The sequence below is a fragment of the Bombus huntii genome, unplaced genomic scaffold (assembly GCF_024542735.1).
Source record: "Bombus huntii isolate Logan2020A unplaced genomic scaffold, iyBomHunt1.1 ctg00000130.1, whole genome shotgun sequence".
Lineage (NCBI taxonomy): Eukaryota > Metazoa > Arthropoda > Insecta > Hymenoptera > Apidae > Bombus > Bombus huntii.
In genome coordinates, this window is record NW_026099378.1 from 25,415 (window position 1) to 42,325 (window position 16,911).

A 16,911-nucleotide genomic window follows, 5' to 3' on the forward strand; every position below is an offset into this window, starting at 1 on the left:
ATAAGAAAAATGATCCTTGTCAATGAAAATAAATTTGAAATATTGCGTAGGGTAGAAATTGAAGGTAAAGTAAAAGATATGAACGAACAAAATAATTTTCTTAGAAAAGAACTGGAAAACGTCCAAAAGCTTTCCAAAGATGTTAATAATCGCTTACTCGAGGCGAACCAAGAATTAAAAGATTCACATAGAAAACACACTCTTATTTGAAAATTGAAAGAAGAAAAAAAAACATCAGGAAGAATTAGGTGATATAATAAAACTTCATGATGAAGAAAAATATAAACTGATACAGCATTGGTGTTCTGTAGAATGTCAAACTGCCATAAAGGGTTACATTGATGGAAAAGTGCAGTAAATATTTAAATAACAATCCATGACTTCTTAAGTAATTGTAACAATCTTGATGTTTTACTATGGAACAACTAGATGAAGTGCACAGTGACATTAATAAAGTAGAATCATCGATAAAAGTAGATGTATCTTCTTCATTAATATCAGAATCAACGACTGATATTATAAAGAATGTGCATGATATTCCAGAAAATCAAAAAAAAAAAAAAAAAAAAAAATAAGTCACAGGAATGTACAGATAATACAATTCAAGATGGTTTAGTAGTAAATAAATGTGATGTAACAGATTTAAATAAAAACAAAAAAAAAATTTTAAAGTAAGGAAAGTAGTGAGACAGACAGCATAAAGAACGCTGCGATTAATGAAGTAGAACAAGAAATAATAAATAAGGACCCACAAATTGATGATCAATATAAAAAAAAAAAAAAAAGATGAGAAATTTCAAGAAGAGCAAGCAGAGAATACAACTGAGATTGGAGATCATTCAAGATATGCAGGTGACACATCTTTAGATAAAGAAAGTACGAACGATGTTGAAATATTTAATACAAATGAGGGTGAACAAAACATTGAGAAACACAACGTTTATACAGTGTTAAATATAGATACAGTTAGTGTTACTAATGCTCAGTGTCAAGCATTAATTAAAACACTTGGTGAAACTTTTGATGATAAAGCCCAAACATTGCATCTCACGGATACAGACACAGATTTGTCTAAACTAGTTGATAGTAGTTCAGAAGTAATGGTACTGACTGTAGAAACTACTATATATTAATGATATGAATGAAAGTACAGAAGAAAATATTGTTTTAACTGTACATGAAAAGGATGCTGTTGTAAATTCCAATGAAGAAAAAAAAATGTTTCTGCAGAACAAAAAGGAATGAAGAACGCTGAAATTGTAAATGAAGAATTTAATTCGATAGGTTAAGCACGAGAAAGTGATGGAACAATTATAGAAGTAATTTCAACAGAAATTGTGGCTCAAGAAGTTTCTGAAAATTGTAGCCAGAAATACAATTATGACATATTAAATCATACAAAGACAAGAAACGATTCTATAACTCCTATTACCTCAGGAGTAATTAGTGATCTAGAAACTGCAGATGACATTGATATTAAAGAAAAGAATAACAAGAAACAACAAATGGAAATGGCAAGATTGATCTTTTGATAGTTCACATAAAATTAATGTAGAAAAGAAAATTATTCATAATAAAATTGTCGTACTTATACATGTTGCTAATACAGAAGGAAGGAATAAATCTATAAGTGAAGCAGATAAAGTGCGCATAACTAACAAAAGAAGTGTCATTCAGGATATCTTTGATGATTGGGGCATTGAAAATGCAGAAGATGACAGTCAGTCGGTATCTAAAGCTCCAGATACTGTGGAAATTGAATTGAAAAGTTTACTAAATGACACAAAAACACGAACTATACAGGAAAGCACAGTTGTACTGGTTGAAGAAGAAATTACATGCATGGAAAAAGAACCAGTTGTAGATGCTGAAAAGGCTTTAGAAGTTGCTAAACAAAACAAAGAAATGCAAGTATCAAAGGAACAACTGGATAACAATCAAACTATAAAGAAACAACAAGATAGTATAAAACCATTACTCAAAGACCACCAAGTCATTCTATATCACAGGCTGTTAGAAAGTCTACAAAAGATTCAACACGTGATACTGCGGCATTTCGTCAAACTTAGCAAATTATCCCTATTAATCGTAGTCGAAATTTAACCAGCCAACAACCTTCACAGGTTGAAATAGCAAAAGCATATACCACGACGAAGAAGAACAAGTACAAGTCGAACCAGTCAGAGTCCAATTCCATCGCTCCATACTGAGGAAACACCAAGATTTTGGAGGACCAAAATCAATCTAAAGAGGGGGGTATGTGACATCAATCGCATCTCAACCTACATCAGTGATAATACATCGACACCCGACCTTCGGACACTTTTGGACACATCACCACCTTATCATCATAGCATACACCAAGGCTGTGACGCACCTCCGTCCACATCAGAGATAGGATATGGACCCCCGACCTTCGGACACTTTTCTACATCATAACCTACACCTAGCCCCTCAACATCCTAAAACCAAAACGTATATAAACCGAGACTTCACTCAGCTCGGGCAATTCTTGTTCCTCTTCTAGTTGCTGTACTCATACAACCCCTATTTTCGGGTTCGGTGTTATTTTGTAAGTGTTTATAATAAAGTTTTATAAAGGAAAATAAGTAGTTGGGTTACGACTCGGCCTTCTTACTACCACCCAAGTACCAACTTTACGTGACAGGAGCCGCCTCGGACCTAAGACTGATAATATAGGACTTGGGTTAAGTAGTAGAAAGGTAGTCGCGATACACTGTGTGGTTTTTAATAGTTCTTACACACGGTGTGTACGCGAACCTTTCCCACCAAACTAGATTAAGAGTGGGGCCGCTCCACTGGGATACGTCGCAAGAGAGGGTAGGAGATCCGACCGGCCTTGGATACAGTGTCCGGCCGTGGGAGGGAGGAATCCGTCTTCAATGTCTCTGCCATGTACATAGCTTTGTTTCCCCCTCCTTCCATTGTGTCTAAGGCATGAGCCTGCTAGGTAAGCCTTACTGATGAGTCCACTAGCAGGCTCTGGACGAAACACACTTTTTTTCTTCTTTTTCTCCGTCTTCCTTCATATATCCGTGATAATTGTAGGCTGCTGGCTGTAGATGTCGCTTGCCGGGGTGTAGTACTGCTGTATTTCCTTCTTATTTAGATGTCGTGGAAGAAAAATCGGACTTTGGAAAAGTACGAGGCGCCGGGATTTGAACCCGGGATCCGAACGTTTGTACTCTATGGCGCTAACCACTGCGCTGCCGTCGTCCGACACTAGTTGGTTTCGAGTGGTGAGATTTGCGTTCTCGTGTGCCGCCACGAGAGGAAATCTCAGTGTGGGTGTGCTTTCTGAACGAAGAACACGGATTCGTTGTTCACACTTTTCGTTAGGAAAGTGAGGGTGCCCATTGATTATAGCCAACGTTAATGAATGAAGATAGGAGGAGGAAGCCTCCTACCAACGTGGCTCGTGGGTGACATTGTTTATTGGAAAAATAACTACCCGCTTTCTCCGTTATTTGTAAGAGTGCGCAATAAACCTAAGCATTGTTCTAAGGACCATCCATAAACCGAAAACAGTTACAGGGTTAGAGATTCCTTCAAGCTATTAAGATTACGTCAAAGGATTAAGTTTATAGTATATAGTATGTAGTAGATCAGTATATAGTATAAAGTTTCAGACGGCGCACGGACCATCGTACGCGCCGTAACATAGAGAGTTATAAGAATATACATAAAATATAATTAAACATCGCAAAAGTAACTTAATTAGAAATGACTAGAATGTATGATGTATAATATAATGAATTCAAATTGTCTAAAAAATATTACAAATTTATAGAGATTTTACTATAAAATGTTTTTAACAGAAGCTGATACAGTTATATAGCATTTTCAAGCATTTACGAACATTAATGTACGAATTTGAAATTAGCAATATTGAAGCGCGGTACTCGGAAAGACGAATGTACATGGATAATTGTATGCACTAATCAACTATACGGTTATAATTGCATGCTTGATAGAAAAATATCATCGTAAAATTGATATGATTTCATGGAAACGCGTCTAACTTGGTATCTCGAAAGTATCTTAAGCAAACTAATTAGCGTGCCTGTTATGTCTTGTAAAATGTAAATTAACATGTAACAAAGAAACCTTCATCAATTTGATTCGCTTCAAACTGCGCAAATAAGTAGTATAAATAATATTTGTGATAGATTTGGCATCAATTCCATGTTTCCTTTAATATTTGCCTTTAGAAAGTCCAATTCGTTTCACGATTATACAAATTACTAAAAAAATGTCTATATTAGTAATTTATTTATTTTGCATTAATCGTGACATGTTAGTTGCATTATGTTATATGTAAACTACCACAGAGGAAAAATGATAATCTTTCAGTTATTAGTTTTCTGATTTTAATGTCATTTTATGAGTACTTTAACACGAGGTACTTGTAAATGAAAACAACCAATTAGGTCTAAAAACATAAGCCTGTTACCAAGACTCTTATTAAATTGAACAAGCTTTTCAAAAATCGAACGTGTACATTAACGCGAACTTATTATTTGACTGATTTGACTGATTTGACTGATTTGACTGACATCCGAAATTGGTGAGATCATATGAAATTTTGCTTTTCGCGGTTCGGTGTATAAGAACGCGTCACCGATTGCTCAACTTTCGATATAAAAAGCGCATCAAGTCTACCGGATTATCCTACAGACACGCATTAATTCGTAAGAGTTAGTCATCATCTGGATAATAATTATCTGAAGAAACTTTCAACGTGAAAATATAAAATTTTCATTGATTACATATTGCGTTCGCCATAATTGAAAAAATGGTAAACCTTCGATCTCATCTTTCTAATACACATTTTCTTTACCTCGTGATAAATAAATTCTTGGAAATTTAGGAAAATTTTCAGTGATCATTTTAAGGAATTTGACAAATTTCCAACGAGACTATGTGACACCGTTAGGTAAAAGTGATTCAAATGTAGTAGCGATATTAAACGAGAAATCTATAAAGGTGTCATTAGAAATTCTAAGAATGTCTCTGCATCTTTATCTTAGGTATTACGCCAATAGTTTTCATTACCGTGATGTAATATTTATCATGCTTATTTTGTACGTAAAACGAATCGTTGGAATATTCCCGAAGCTAACGAAGCATTTCCCAAAAGTTAAACCGAAGAAATTAACGCGAATAGTTAAGTGAAATTTTTCCATTAACTTGCTGACCAACCGGCAAATAAAAAATCATAAAAATTGTTTCAATGTGTTGAGGTCACGCATAACTTCTTTTTTCATTGACGATTACCAAACAGGTAAAATTTCGAAATTGTACGAAGGCCACGTGACCAGATCGTATTGGAATTTGAAGTGCATGGAAAAAGACAACTCGAAGTACAAACCTTGAGCTGCACTACTCGAAGTACAAACGTGAACTAATGGATGCAGAAAAGCAATTAACGCCAAACATCCGAACAACATCTTGGAGCCCGTCATTGTTCTGAAATAAAAGAAGTGACGAATTAAAAAGACGCAGGACTAATAATAATAAAGGAAACTTAGTTCGTATTATAAATTGAATTTACATCAGAAAAGAAGCACGATCAAGCGAAACAGATCGTAGAAATGACAAATATCATCGATATACGTTTCAGTGTAATTTCACTTTTGAAAATTATTTAGTTTAATACGATCATATTCATCGCTCTGAAACTTTCATTGTGCTGCAATTTGTGCTGCGTCTTTTTAATTTCTCTATCTTTCTGTGTTTTCGGAAAAATTACTTGAAAGATTAAGAATTGCTTGCCTTATTTTATTTTCGATTAGTTAGGATTTGATTATTCCAGGTAAGGTTTATTATTTATAACAGGTTTTATCATTTAGGAGTTTGTTATTTTAGGATTAGTACCTTTTAGGATTTCTTATCCTTCGAGTTTCTGTTTCAGATATCTAGGTCTATTTCAAGATGTTTTATTACATTAGGATTATTTATTCGATTAAGATAATTTAAGAGTTTCACAATGTACAAAGAAATAATCGCGTGAAATTTAGATTTATGCTTTAAACGTATTAAACACGCGGTAATTTCAATGTCTATAGCCTCGAACGTGTTCTGATTAGTTGTGTCATTGTCTGTGACATTGAAATCACAAAAATCCATTGCAAGTGTGCTGTCATGCAATGTGGATGTAATTGGGTTTTTTGGGTATTTCCTGTATCATCTGATTTGTACAGTACTATTTTAACGCAAGGACAGGAAGCTTATTATATATTTCCCGTCCATTATTTGAATCGTTGTGAAGTGTAACGAATTATATTCGATTCGAGGAGATGTTAATGAATTACCCATTTCATATGTAATTACATGGAAATAAAAATCATTGCAAAAATAATTGATCTAATGACAACGGAATTTCCAATATTTTTTTGTTTCGTTACGTCTTTTTCATAATATATCTTTTATAGGTACGTGATTTATTAATCGTTCGAATGGAAATAATTATTCGTATAATATTCAAATGATTCTAGCCATAAAATAAATTAAAACGATACCTGTCAATGATATGCAATCTGCGTATGACGTCAACCTCGATCTATGCTTATACAAGAAATTTTATCAATCAATGACTAGATATACAATAATCAAATATTATAAAATTTCCTGAAAACCTTTAGGTGTTAATATCTTTAATATTTGCAAGTTATTGTTTAGCGCTAATTAGTTAGAATGTAACAAGTGGTGTACCAGAATTGAGATAACTAAGCCACACGAACAATCTTATTTAGATCTTTTTAATTTTTTAATTCTCTTTTGCTCTAATACTTCGTAAAATTAATCTTCATTAGCTACTACACTTCATAGAATAACAAGAGATAATTTTTCTTATATAACGTTTCATTCATAAAACCTATCATTAAAGTATATCTTCATAAAAATATCATTCCATACTAACGGTATATTTGGTGTCATACGAGATAACAGTTACCAGTGATTACATATGTAACTTTATAAAGATATCTCGTTTTATTATATATTAAAAGAATGTACTCATTGTTGCTATATTTCAGATGAAAAAAAAGGAGGCAACGATTTTACAGTAAAATCGTTCGTTTACAACTGATTCATTTACATTTCATGATAATACTGTGCATTCTGAATATGCTATGATTTGGTTTAAAATAATAAATAGTCCATTCTTGCATACTATTGCTCCAGCCTTACTTGTATTTTCGATATTGGTATAAATAGAAAGACAATTAATGTCGTTCGAGTCTATTTTCGGATCATTTATATTACGTTTAATCCATATAGTTATTATATGAGACATAGTATCGTAAAATTTGGAAGAATAAAACGTTCGTACAGGAAGTACATTTTATAAGAACTCCAACAAATCTGCGTGTGCACCTAAAATACAAACTGATAGTGATTGTTCATAAGTTTATATACATTATCTAATGTCAATCGAAGGTATCAATTCTTTTTCTCCATAAGAGTACTTTTTCATTTATATGTGTTCAAAAATACATGTGTTCAACCGTGAAGCATATGTCACCTACAACGAAAAAGAGTTTTCCTATACTTAATATTTCCTTTATATACCTATGAAAGTCTATTCTTCGCGTAGTATGAAATTATGAATAAATCTGGAATATTGTTCAATCTGAAAAGAAAAATAACTTATTGACATCATTCATTGATACGAGATTCAGAATGTTTGTTTTGTCTTGCAGAAAAAGAAGGCAGCCCTCCCTTTCTTTTAATGTGAAATAGAAAGCGAAAATTTGAAAACAGATTTTTTGGAAATTTACTTGCAAATATCGTTTTCAATATCGTGATTTTCTTCCCAATGGTACTGTACTTTCAAATTTTCCAGTATCCCTCTAAAAACAAAAAGTCGAACCTCGTTATTGTTAACGTAGGCATTACAAGGAAGAGAAGTATTAGAAAGCAGCTCCTTTTTATTATGGATTTCTTTATAATCATGTAAATAAGAAATTCCGGAAATTTTTTCCTAAAGAATTTAATTCTTGTGTTTTGATTGATAATTATTACACTGCATACTAACTTTTCGCATACTGTTCGCGTCTAACAATTTCCTAATAATAACTACTTCAAAATAACATATGTTCTTGCACGAATTCAAAAGTACGTATGATACAATTACAATTGATTCTAAAATAATAATTATTTAAAGATATTAAGATACTAATTAAACGTTTCACTATATTTCAAAATCTGGAACAACAAATTTTTATTTATAAAAAATGAAACTGTGTTTATATATTCTTTGTCATGATGCTATTTCTTATTACCATGTCGACATTTTTTAAAATTCATTTTGTTATCTCTACGCAATATGAAAATTCATATACTGCTTAATATTTTTTACATATTATCCATCCACCGCATGATATCTCCTGAAAAATCAAAATATTAATGTTATATTATTACAATGCTTCTTAAATTTCAATTTTTGACAAATTTGAAATCCAATATATTTTGCACAATTATTATTTATCAAAAAATTCCAAGTTAATAACTTTCTTTTCAAATGGCAAATAACATATACTTTGACTTACCTGTAAGTTTTTGTTCCTAATCATCATTTCCTCTTATAGAATATCATTATTGTTCTTATATTTACTACCAGTGTCATAGATATTGTAGTGGCTACAACTGAATTAATAGAAAATGATAAATAACTGTGTATAACACTAACACATAACTGTGTATAACAATGACACATAACTTTTACTTACATATCAGTCGATAAGGGATTACTGTGATATCCTGTTGATGTTTCTTAAGGCACTTGATTAGGTGTGATACGGTATCATTCCTTATGGTATACTGTAGATAAGTATTTTAGAAAATAACAAGAATAAATCTAAATTATTCAGAGGTTCCAGTTTCGGCTTAGACATAAATACAGGACCATTTGCAAAGAAGAAAGGGTGCGTTTCTACAGCCTCGTTATAGTAACCATGAATACCAATCTCTGAATTACTGGTTACTAAACATAAATATCCTATAAAATTTAATATATTTCTTTAATTTTTAATACATACATGAGTTAGTAGTTCTAAATTATGAATCATCCTACCTGTGATATTACACTTTTCCTTATAATATCATCACTCAAGTGAACAACATTAAGATCATGTAAACCATGTCATCCTATCTTACTGTGAAGATACTTAGTTATGTTATCTAACATTATAAAAATATCATCAAATTCAAGTCCTTTTATTCACATCACATGGCCACGACGATCTGGTTCTTCGTTATATAATGTTCTAAAATTTGTCGTATATATAGGATGTACAAACCGTGATATCAAGGTATCAGTTCTTCCTTCCCAAGGGACAGTTTCATTAAAATTCTGATAGAATTAAAAATTAATTATTAATATTCTAACAATCATATGTGTTAAATACATTATAGTCAACGATATATACCTGAGCGAATGTAGGGGTGATTCCTTGATAATTATAAATGTCATCAGCCCACATCATTGTGCCACTTCTTTGTACTCCAGCCTCTAGATTAACAGCCTAAACAAACATACAAAATTTTATAGAAGCTGTACAAAATATAGTATATATGCGCAATATTGAATCGTTCAAGGGGATATAAAGGTAATGTACATCACATACACGTGTACTCTCATGCAACAAAATACAATTAGATTTAATAGTATAAGCTCTTTTATTCATCATAATAGATTGGAAATTTAAGTGTCTTACGAGGGTGAGTAAAAAGTTACCCGCTCTGTCGGTGTAGAATTTATTTTAAGCAATTGTCAAAAAAGACATACATCATTTTTTGACATAATCACTCGATTTCTGTATACACTTTATCCATTTGCCGAAGGACCTTCGTATTTTCTCATTAAAAAATGTTTTGGGCTGAGCTGCGAACCACGAATGCATCGTCGTCTTCACCTTTTCATCAGCTTTTTCGGCATCCATCTCGCACAAACTTTTTAAAATCCAAATCTGTCGTGCACTATTGCATAAGCAGAGCCGTGGCTGATTTGCAAATGATTTGCCACATTATCCAGTGTCACTCGTCTATTCCATAGAGCATAAGTTCATGAGCACGTTCAATGTTGTCATCGTGGATGTGGACGGGCGTCCAGCTGTTTTTTCATAACACTTGTGCGATCTTCTTTGAACTTTTGTGCCCATTCAAACACACTTCGTGACAAAACACTTTCTCCATAATGTGCATTAAATCTTTGATAAATATAGGCATCAAACATAACCTCCGACCACAAGAAACGAATCACAGCATCCTGCACTGTTTTCCTGCAAATCACCATTGCAAAGCGCCATTACTCGCGCAACGGTCACAAACGAATTGACGTAACACAAAGAAACCTGCGCAGCAGCACTGAACAGATATTGACGTCATACGAAGAGTGCAGATGGATCAATACGGTCGACAGAAGTTTTAACTATCTGGAGTGCGGATAAATTTTTACTGAGAGTCGTATAGGAATCTATAATCTGTAAGTACACCTTTGGCTGAATGGAAATTTCTCTTACATATAGTCAAAAATGCAGAAACTGTGTATTGAATTGGAAAGTGATAAAAAATAAGTGAAGTTTCGAGGTTGCATGTGATTGCATGAGTACACAGGACGTTTTTAGCGAATAAAAAATAATTTTGAAAGACACGAGACTTATCTTGTATTTTATGCACTCTCTGTGTCCGAATTTCCAGAAGCTCTCTATCTTATGAAGTGTTTTAGATTAGCCGGAAAATTTTGTATGTACATACAAGAAGTATACGATCTAAGTGGAATATTCCATTATTCTCTTGATACAACAGAAACGAAATTTACAGAACTTCTCAGAAAGTTGGTTTATTATTACCAAATTAATAGAATTAATATACGTGTATCATCTTTACATACCTAAGTCGTGGAGGTTTATCGTGCGTAAAAAATTAGTGTCGTTTCAAAGTTACATTTCGTACATTTTAAGCCTATAATTTGTAACGTACAAAACAATGTAAATTTGAGCTGTTTCTTATCTCCACAATAAGAAAATCCAACTTTACGTTTTTTACACAATGATATTTATGGAACAGTAATATCGTATTATTGCATCGCTTGGAGAATGAAGTCAAGGTACGATGTGACCCTAGTGTAAACGCTGGGATACCCAGCTGTGCCGCACTTATAAGCATAAGACACAATACCTATTAAATACGAGGTTAATTCATGTTGTATCAGCAGTGGTCCGCCGCGGTCAGCCTGAAAGGATCGTTAAATTTTTAATCAAAGATACTGAAATATATCGATCGAATTGTATTGAAATTATACTTATATACAGTAATAATCTTCTATTGATTTGTGTATTGAAATACTCCAATTTATAACGTACATGTTATATGTATTTTGAGCAAAACTAAGATTAGAAGGAAATTAGATTAAATACCATAACGAGGTGTGAGAAGTGGGCAAAACTATTAAATTGTGTTTATCTATTATTTTTAATGTTTAAGACGTCGATTTGATGTTAATTTGAATTGACGTGTCTTCAGATACCGTATAGTTTGTAGTAACTCTGTAACTTAATTACCGTACACGAATTATTACCTATTCGATATTCGATCATACAGCAGACGATAAGTACATACGTACAAATACTCTGAAATAGAGATTTGATAAAGACAGAAATTAAATTTTTATTCCAGTGGAATACAAATTATTAAATAATTCTATATAATTTCTATTTGAACTATACTGAACTATAAAGTTCAAACGTGTAATTTCTGCCCTAACAGTTTTTGATCTCTATCCATATTATTACTCCTATATCAATTTTTTATTTCAAGCAAAAAGATACTCTTCCTAACATGAAGTAAAAGAAAGAAATAATTCAAGTTAATAAGTAAAGTTACTACCGATAAAATCATAGCATTATTATTTAGTCTAATTGAAATGTACATTGATGTGCTGTTTAATGCCTTTAAAGTTCATTCTTTGCAGTAAATGGCTTATTATTAATCGGAAAGAAAGACATAAAACGTACCAAGTTCAGCTGGTTTACCATCGACCACCCTGGTATGAGAGACGTTGCTAAAACCACAGTATGGTGGTCGCAAAGCCTTATACTTATACACAGTTTTTATTAAAATTTCTCTCTTGTCTTTGTTTGGATCGTTCGGACAGCAAACGATCGTAACATTGCCCTGGTATCTGCACACTGATCGTCTATAAAAAGCGGTGGCTGTACGGTACTGTATCTGCCATATTTCTTGCAGAGGTTTACATTTTCTGTAGTCAAGGCACCTGCCTTCTTGATTGTCCGGTGTGGTACATTCTGGATCAAACAATTTTAAAACATTTATACAGTTCAAAGATGCGTAAGAAAGCGACACCGATTACTCAACTTTCGAAGTAAAAAGCCGATCAAGTCCACCGGATTGCCCTACAGACACGTATTAATCCGTAAGAGTTAGTCATCATGTTGATAATAATTATCTAAAGAAACTCACGTGAAAATATAAAATTTTAATTGATTAGATATTGTGTTAGCCATACTTAAGAAAGAAAATGAAAATGAATGAAATGAAAGAAAAGGACTACCTTCAACCTCATTTTTTAAATAAACACTTTGTCAGTTTTGCGGTAAATAAATTCTTAGGAATTCAGGACAGTTTTTAGTGAATCATTTTGTTTCGACCGTTCGCGGAGAGACGCGATCGCGAGATAGCACGTCAACGAGAGTTGTAAGTTCCCGTTACGATTAAATAATCGACGCCACGAACTGATCGATCCCCTTATTTCGATTATGATAATAAGGGTAGTTCAATGAAATTCCACAGAATTAACACAAATAAATTAATGTTTATTTCAACAACTTATTAACTAGAAAGATATAAATGGAACAAAAAAAATGTAACTGCGTTTTGGTTGATAAGTAATGCGCGACATACCACATGTGTTGACGGTTCGACTTCTCGAAAAGTTCTGAACGCCTTTCGATTTTTTTCGTTTTTTCTGGAAGGCGACCCCCACTACGTTCGGATCACGCCACATTCTTTTACGCGAGGTAAAATAACGACCACGAGTCGACGTTTCTGGAAGTCGCCCTGCTTAATGAACCATGCGCTTGCCACTACAATGTTTGTTTGCCGGGTAGACGCGACGGTCCGTCTGCGACATTATAGTGCCGCGATCGATAGTTAAGAATATGACCTATGGTAAGCCGCATGGCGTAACATTCTCCCCCCGTTGAGAGGGTACCGATCAAACTAGCGAGGTGTGGTTCAAGTTCCCATCTTATTTCGTCTCGGTGGCTATTTGTTCGGGTTTCTCGAGATCGGGTTGAATTGGCAGTGGGACAAGCCTTTTGACGCCCCGATCCAAAATGCTCTTTGCCGTCTGAACTGTAGCTGTCCGGATGACACCATCGGCGCCTGGATGAACCTTGATAACTCGGCCCAGAGGCCAATGCATGGAGGGAACGTTGTCCTCTCTGAGGATGACGATTGTGCCCTTTTGGATGCTGTGTCCACCCTTGCTCCATTTATTGCGGTTGGTTAGCTCGTTCAAATACTCCTTATGCCAGCGGTTCCAAAAATGTTGTTTGAGCTGTTGGATATGCTGCCATTTGGAGAGTTCGATGGAATGTCTCTGAAATCTCGATCACGTAAGCACATTAATGAATCGCCAATGAGGAAATGTCCAGGAGTGAGGGCTAGGAGATCATTTGGATCGGTGGAGATAGGAGTTAGCGGGCGGGAATTGAGGACTGCTTCTATTTCTATGATAAGAGTATTACGGTGTTAAGCTCATATGTTTCTGTTTCTCCACTCGCGCTGCGCCATAATATCCTTTGATATTTCCGATCCTCTGGTCGTACGAGGAATTGCCGATACATTTTCTCGATGTCGCCAGTGAGTACGTACTGATGAGCGCGGAATCTAATTAATATACAAAATAAATTGTGAATTGATTCGAGAATATAGGATTTCCCCATTTTCATGATTGTCGTGATTTTTGTATAAATATATTTTTTAAGATACTAATAATTAGGTACTTATAAATTAGTATTATCAATTATTTTGCATTTATAATTCCGCCTTTAGTATAAGTGTTAATTGAAAACTAACTTTATGTTTCAAAAAGTACTAGCAAAGTCGTTGAGTAACAAGCCATTGATGCTAACACAAATAGCATTGTCGTAATTAAATATTTCTAAATATTCATTTTTCATTTTGAACCTGTAGAAACAATTTATTATATATACTATTAGCTAAGTAATTGCATATTTAATTAAGTCGAAATATAAAACTTAGTTATTTTAATAATTTAAAAAATAAAAAACTGACAAACATTTCAATTTAATTTATGGTTGGAACAAAAGACAGTTATTTTTCATTAATTGAAATATTGCAATGCAGAGTACTTTCCAAAATACGCCGAGAGTATTCCTGATGGTGAAACGAGCGTTGCTTCATCGAACGCAGCTAAAGAAAACAACATCTATGTAGTTGGTGGTACGATGCCTGAAATAGAGGGCGATAAATTGTACAATACTTGTACTATTTGGGGTCCCGATGGAACTTTGATAGCAAAACACCGAAAGGTAAGTAATATATTCCTTTATGGCTTTGAATTTGAAAATATTGGGGCGAAGAAAGTGACTCTATCTAGGAATAATTTAGGAATATACATATGTACATACGTATACTATAACCAATTCTGTAATTTACGGTTTATAAAATACGTTATGATACGGGAAACGCCCATTTTTGTTGTAATGTGTTTGTGTTGTATAAATTTTTCACATACTTAAAATATTATTATACTTATTTTTTCTCCTTTTTAAACATTATTAAATGATAGGATTTTTTAATAAAAGAAAGTGATAAAAACGCTGTCAGTTATTAAATAAAAAATAATTAAAGTTTAGGAGTTGGTAACTTTGATATTAAATTACAAAAGTTGCAGCAATAGAATTAGCGACTACATTTTTATGTTATTAGGTACATCTATTCGACATCGACATTCCTAATAAGATTACTTTTCGAGAGAGTGATTCACTCAGTCCTGGTAACTCCCTAACGACGTTCGATGTGAAGGGCTGCAAAATAGGTATTGACATTTGCTATGATATTAGATTCGAGGAAATGGCACGCATTTATCGGAACAAAGGTACAGTAACTTAATCGATCAATACTTAACTAGCAAAAAATTAAATATCTTTCTTAAATATATTCTATATAAAATTAATATAATCTGTAACTCTGTATAAAAAGAAGCTTAATTTAAAAAACCAGTATATTTGCTGAAAATGAAACAAATAAAAGGAATTAAAAGCACAATAAGAGGACTGTCCTCGCATATTCAGAAATGATGGAATGTGAACCGTGCAACTACGAAGTTAATTGGTATTCGGTGGCTTCATATTTCCTGCTTCTCTGGGTTAGGTTGCCAAATGCTGATATATCCAGCGGCATTCAATATGACCACTGGACCACTGCACTGGTCATTACTTCAGCGTTCCAGAGCGAATGATAATCAATTATACGTTGCCTGCATATCACCGGCTCGTGTTCCTTAAGCAAGTTACGTCGCATGGGGACATACACAGTTGACCAATCCCTGGGGAAAGATTCTTTACGATTTGGAAACTCAAGAGAATATGGCAGTCACCGATATCAAAAAAAAAAAAAAAAAAAAAAGCTGGCGAACCGTGTGTTACCACAACGAGACCCGCGATGCTATTTGTCGCTTTAAATTGTGCCGCAACTCGTTTTTGAGATCTTTGCCACGGGCGCGTTAAAATATGCTGAAAATATATTTCTGGCTTTTCTGGGGTTTAACTGAAATATGACAAATAACGTTGTAAAACATATGTACTTATGACTTACAGAGTAATTGAGTGTACAAAATATATAGTATACAAAATAGCCAGCGATTTAGGGCTTTAAAAGATCAAAAGGAAAGAAAAGAAAAGAAAAGAAGAAAGATAATATGTTGTGGCAGTCTAAGTCGATCTAAGAAAATAGATAAAGGGAGGGAGGGGCAAAGCTAGTTAATCTGGAAAGAATCCAAGCGTCAATTTCAAGCATTTACAGAGAATCAAGCGGGCTGGTTAAAGTCGTGAATTGAGCAATTATCCCGCGTTAGGTTCAATCAGGTTAGTCCCACGCGAAATTGATCCAACCATGCGAAAACGAGTGTATTCTGATTTCTGTCGCAGATACTTCTGGCTAGTGCAGTACCTACACGGTGGTTGTTGAAATAGCCGCTTCTCATCTATTTTCCGCAGCGCGGACATCATCCTTTGATCCCTTACGACTAACGAAGTTTTCGAAGATGTACGGCAGTTTGAGATTCTACTTGAAAATGATCATGATTGCGGTCTGTGTGTCGTCTGCTCTTCTTTTTGTCCTTCCGTTAAAGACTGGTAAGTTGATACTGATTAATTATGCGATCGAAACCCTATATAATGGCTACAAAAATGCCGCTAATATAATATTCCTTCTTTCTTGTATCTGTCTGCCTCTCAGGTCGTTTTACTAATTACAATAAGTAATTTCGCCTTCTTTGCGCTCCCTTTTAACGCATTGAAACTTGATCCAGTTTCGAGAAAATGAAAAATTCGTTTCTTCTCTTTGCTGATTCACGGCAAAAGCGTCGACTGTAAAAATATTTGTAGTTGCAATAGCAACAAGTATGTTTTCTCAAATAGAAAATATTGGGAGCGTACACGCTGGCAAAACAATTCATGAATAGCTCGTCCTCTGCTTGTTATTTGTTTCGATACTGTTAGCAAACAAATTCATGAAACATACTGGTATAGCGTAATATGAACATAAAAGTTTTGCGTACACTTGAGAGCTGAACTTTGGTTGTTATACGTATATTATACATATACGCATACAGTTATG

General features: G+C 33.8%; 1 protein-coding gene and 2 long non-coding RNA genes across 11 annotated transcripts; 1 reads left to right on the top strand and 2 right to left on the bottom strand.

The window, feature by feature from the left end:
* Positions 1-6,766: 6,766 nt before the first annotated feature.
* On the bottom strand, positions 6,767-11,310 carry LOC126877182 (uncharacterized). Of its 6 annotated transcripts, none has more exons than XR_007694803.1 (7): positions 9,453-9,624; positions 9,098-9,376; positions 8,754-9,022; positions 8,574-8,670; positions 8,307-8,411; positions 7,803-8,229; positions 6,767-7,654 (listed from the first exon to the last, which is right to left on the bottom strand). It is a non-coding gene; the product is annotated as an uncharacterized LOC126877182 (long non-coding RNA). The 6 variants fall into 6 exon arrangements; XR_007694801.1 differs by lacking the exons at positions 6,767-7,654; positions 7,803-8,229 and adding exons at positions 9,761-10,304; positions 10,916-11,310 and having other exon boundaries at positions 8,253-8,411; positions 9,453-9,548; XR_007694804.1 differs by lacking the exon at positions 7,803-8,229 and having other exon boundaries at positions 9,453-9,618.
* Positions 10,311-16,555, top strand: LOC126877181 (omega-amidase NIT2-A-like). 4 transcript variants are annotated; one of them, XR_007694799.1, is made up of 5 exons: positions 10,311-10,507; positions 14,416-14,600; positions 15,001-15,169; positions 15,445-16,157; positions 16,221-16,555. XR_007694799.1 is itself a non-coding variant. In XM_050640009.1 (4 exons), exons 2-4 carry the CDS (start codon positions 14,517-14,519, stop codon positions 15,576-15,578), a joined length of 387 nt encoding a protein of 128 aa, XP_050495966.1. In that variant the 5' UTR covers positions 10,311-10,507; positions 14,416-14,516; the 3' UTR covers positions 15,579-16,555. The 4 variants fall into 4 exon arrangements, 3 of the variants coding, with proteins under 3 accessions (XP_050495966.1, XP_050495969.1, XP_050495967.1); XM_050640009.1 differs by having other exon boundaries at positions 15,445-16,555; XM_050640012.1 differs by lacking the exon at positions 15,445-16,157.
* On the bottom strand, positions 11,608-13,578 carry LOC126877184 (uncharacterized). Its single transcript, XR_007694807.1, has 3 exons — positions 12,279-13,578; positions 11,954-12,220; positions 11,608-11,857 (listed from the first exon to the last, which is right to left on the bottom strand). It is a non-coding gene; the product is annotated as an uncharacterized LOC126877184 (long non-coding RNA).
* Positions 16,556-16,911: the final 356 nt, after the last annotated feature.

What these genes read in the sequence shown, in the direction of transcription:
- LOC126877181 (XM_050640009.1), top strand. Translation starts at nt 14,517, where the DNA reads ATGCCTGAAATAGAGGGCGATAAATTGTACAATACTTGTACTATTTGG. An exon ending in TGATAGCAAAACACCGAAAG is followed by an intron (nt 14,601 to 15,000) that starts GTAAGTAATATA and finishes TTATGTTATTAG; the next exon opens with GTACATCTATTCGACATCGA. An exon ending in ACGCATTTATCGGAACAAAG is followed by an intron (nt 15,170 to 15,444) that starts GTACAGTAACTT and finishes TCTCTGGGTTAG; the next exon opens with GTTGCCAAATGCTGATATAT.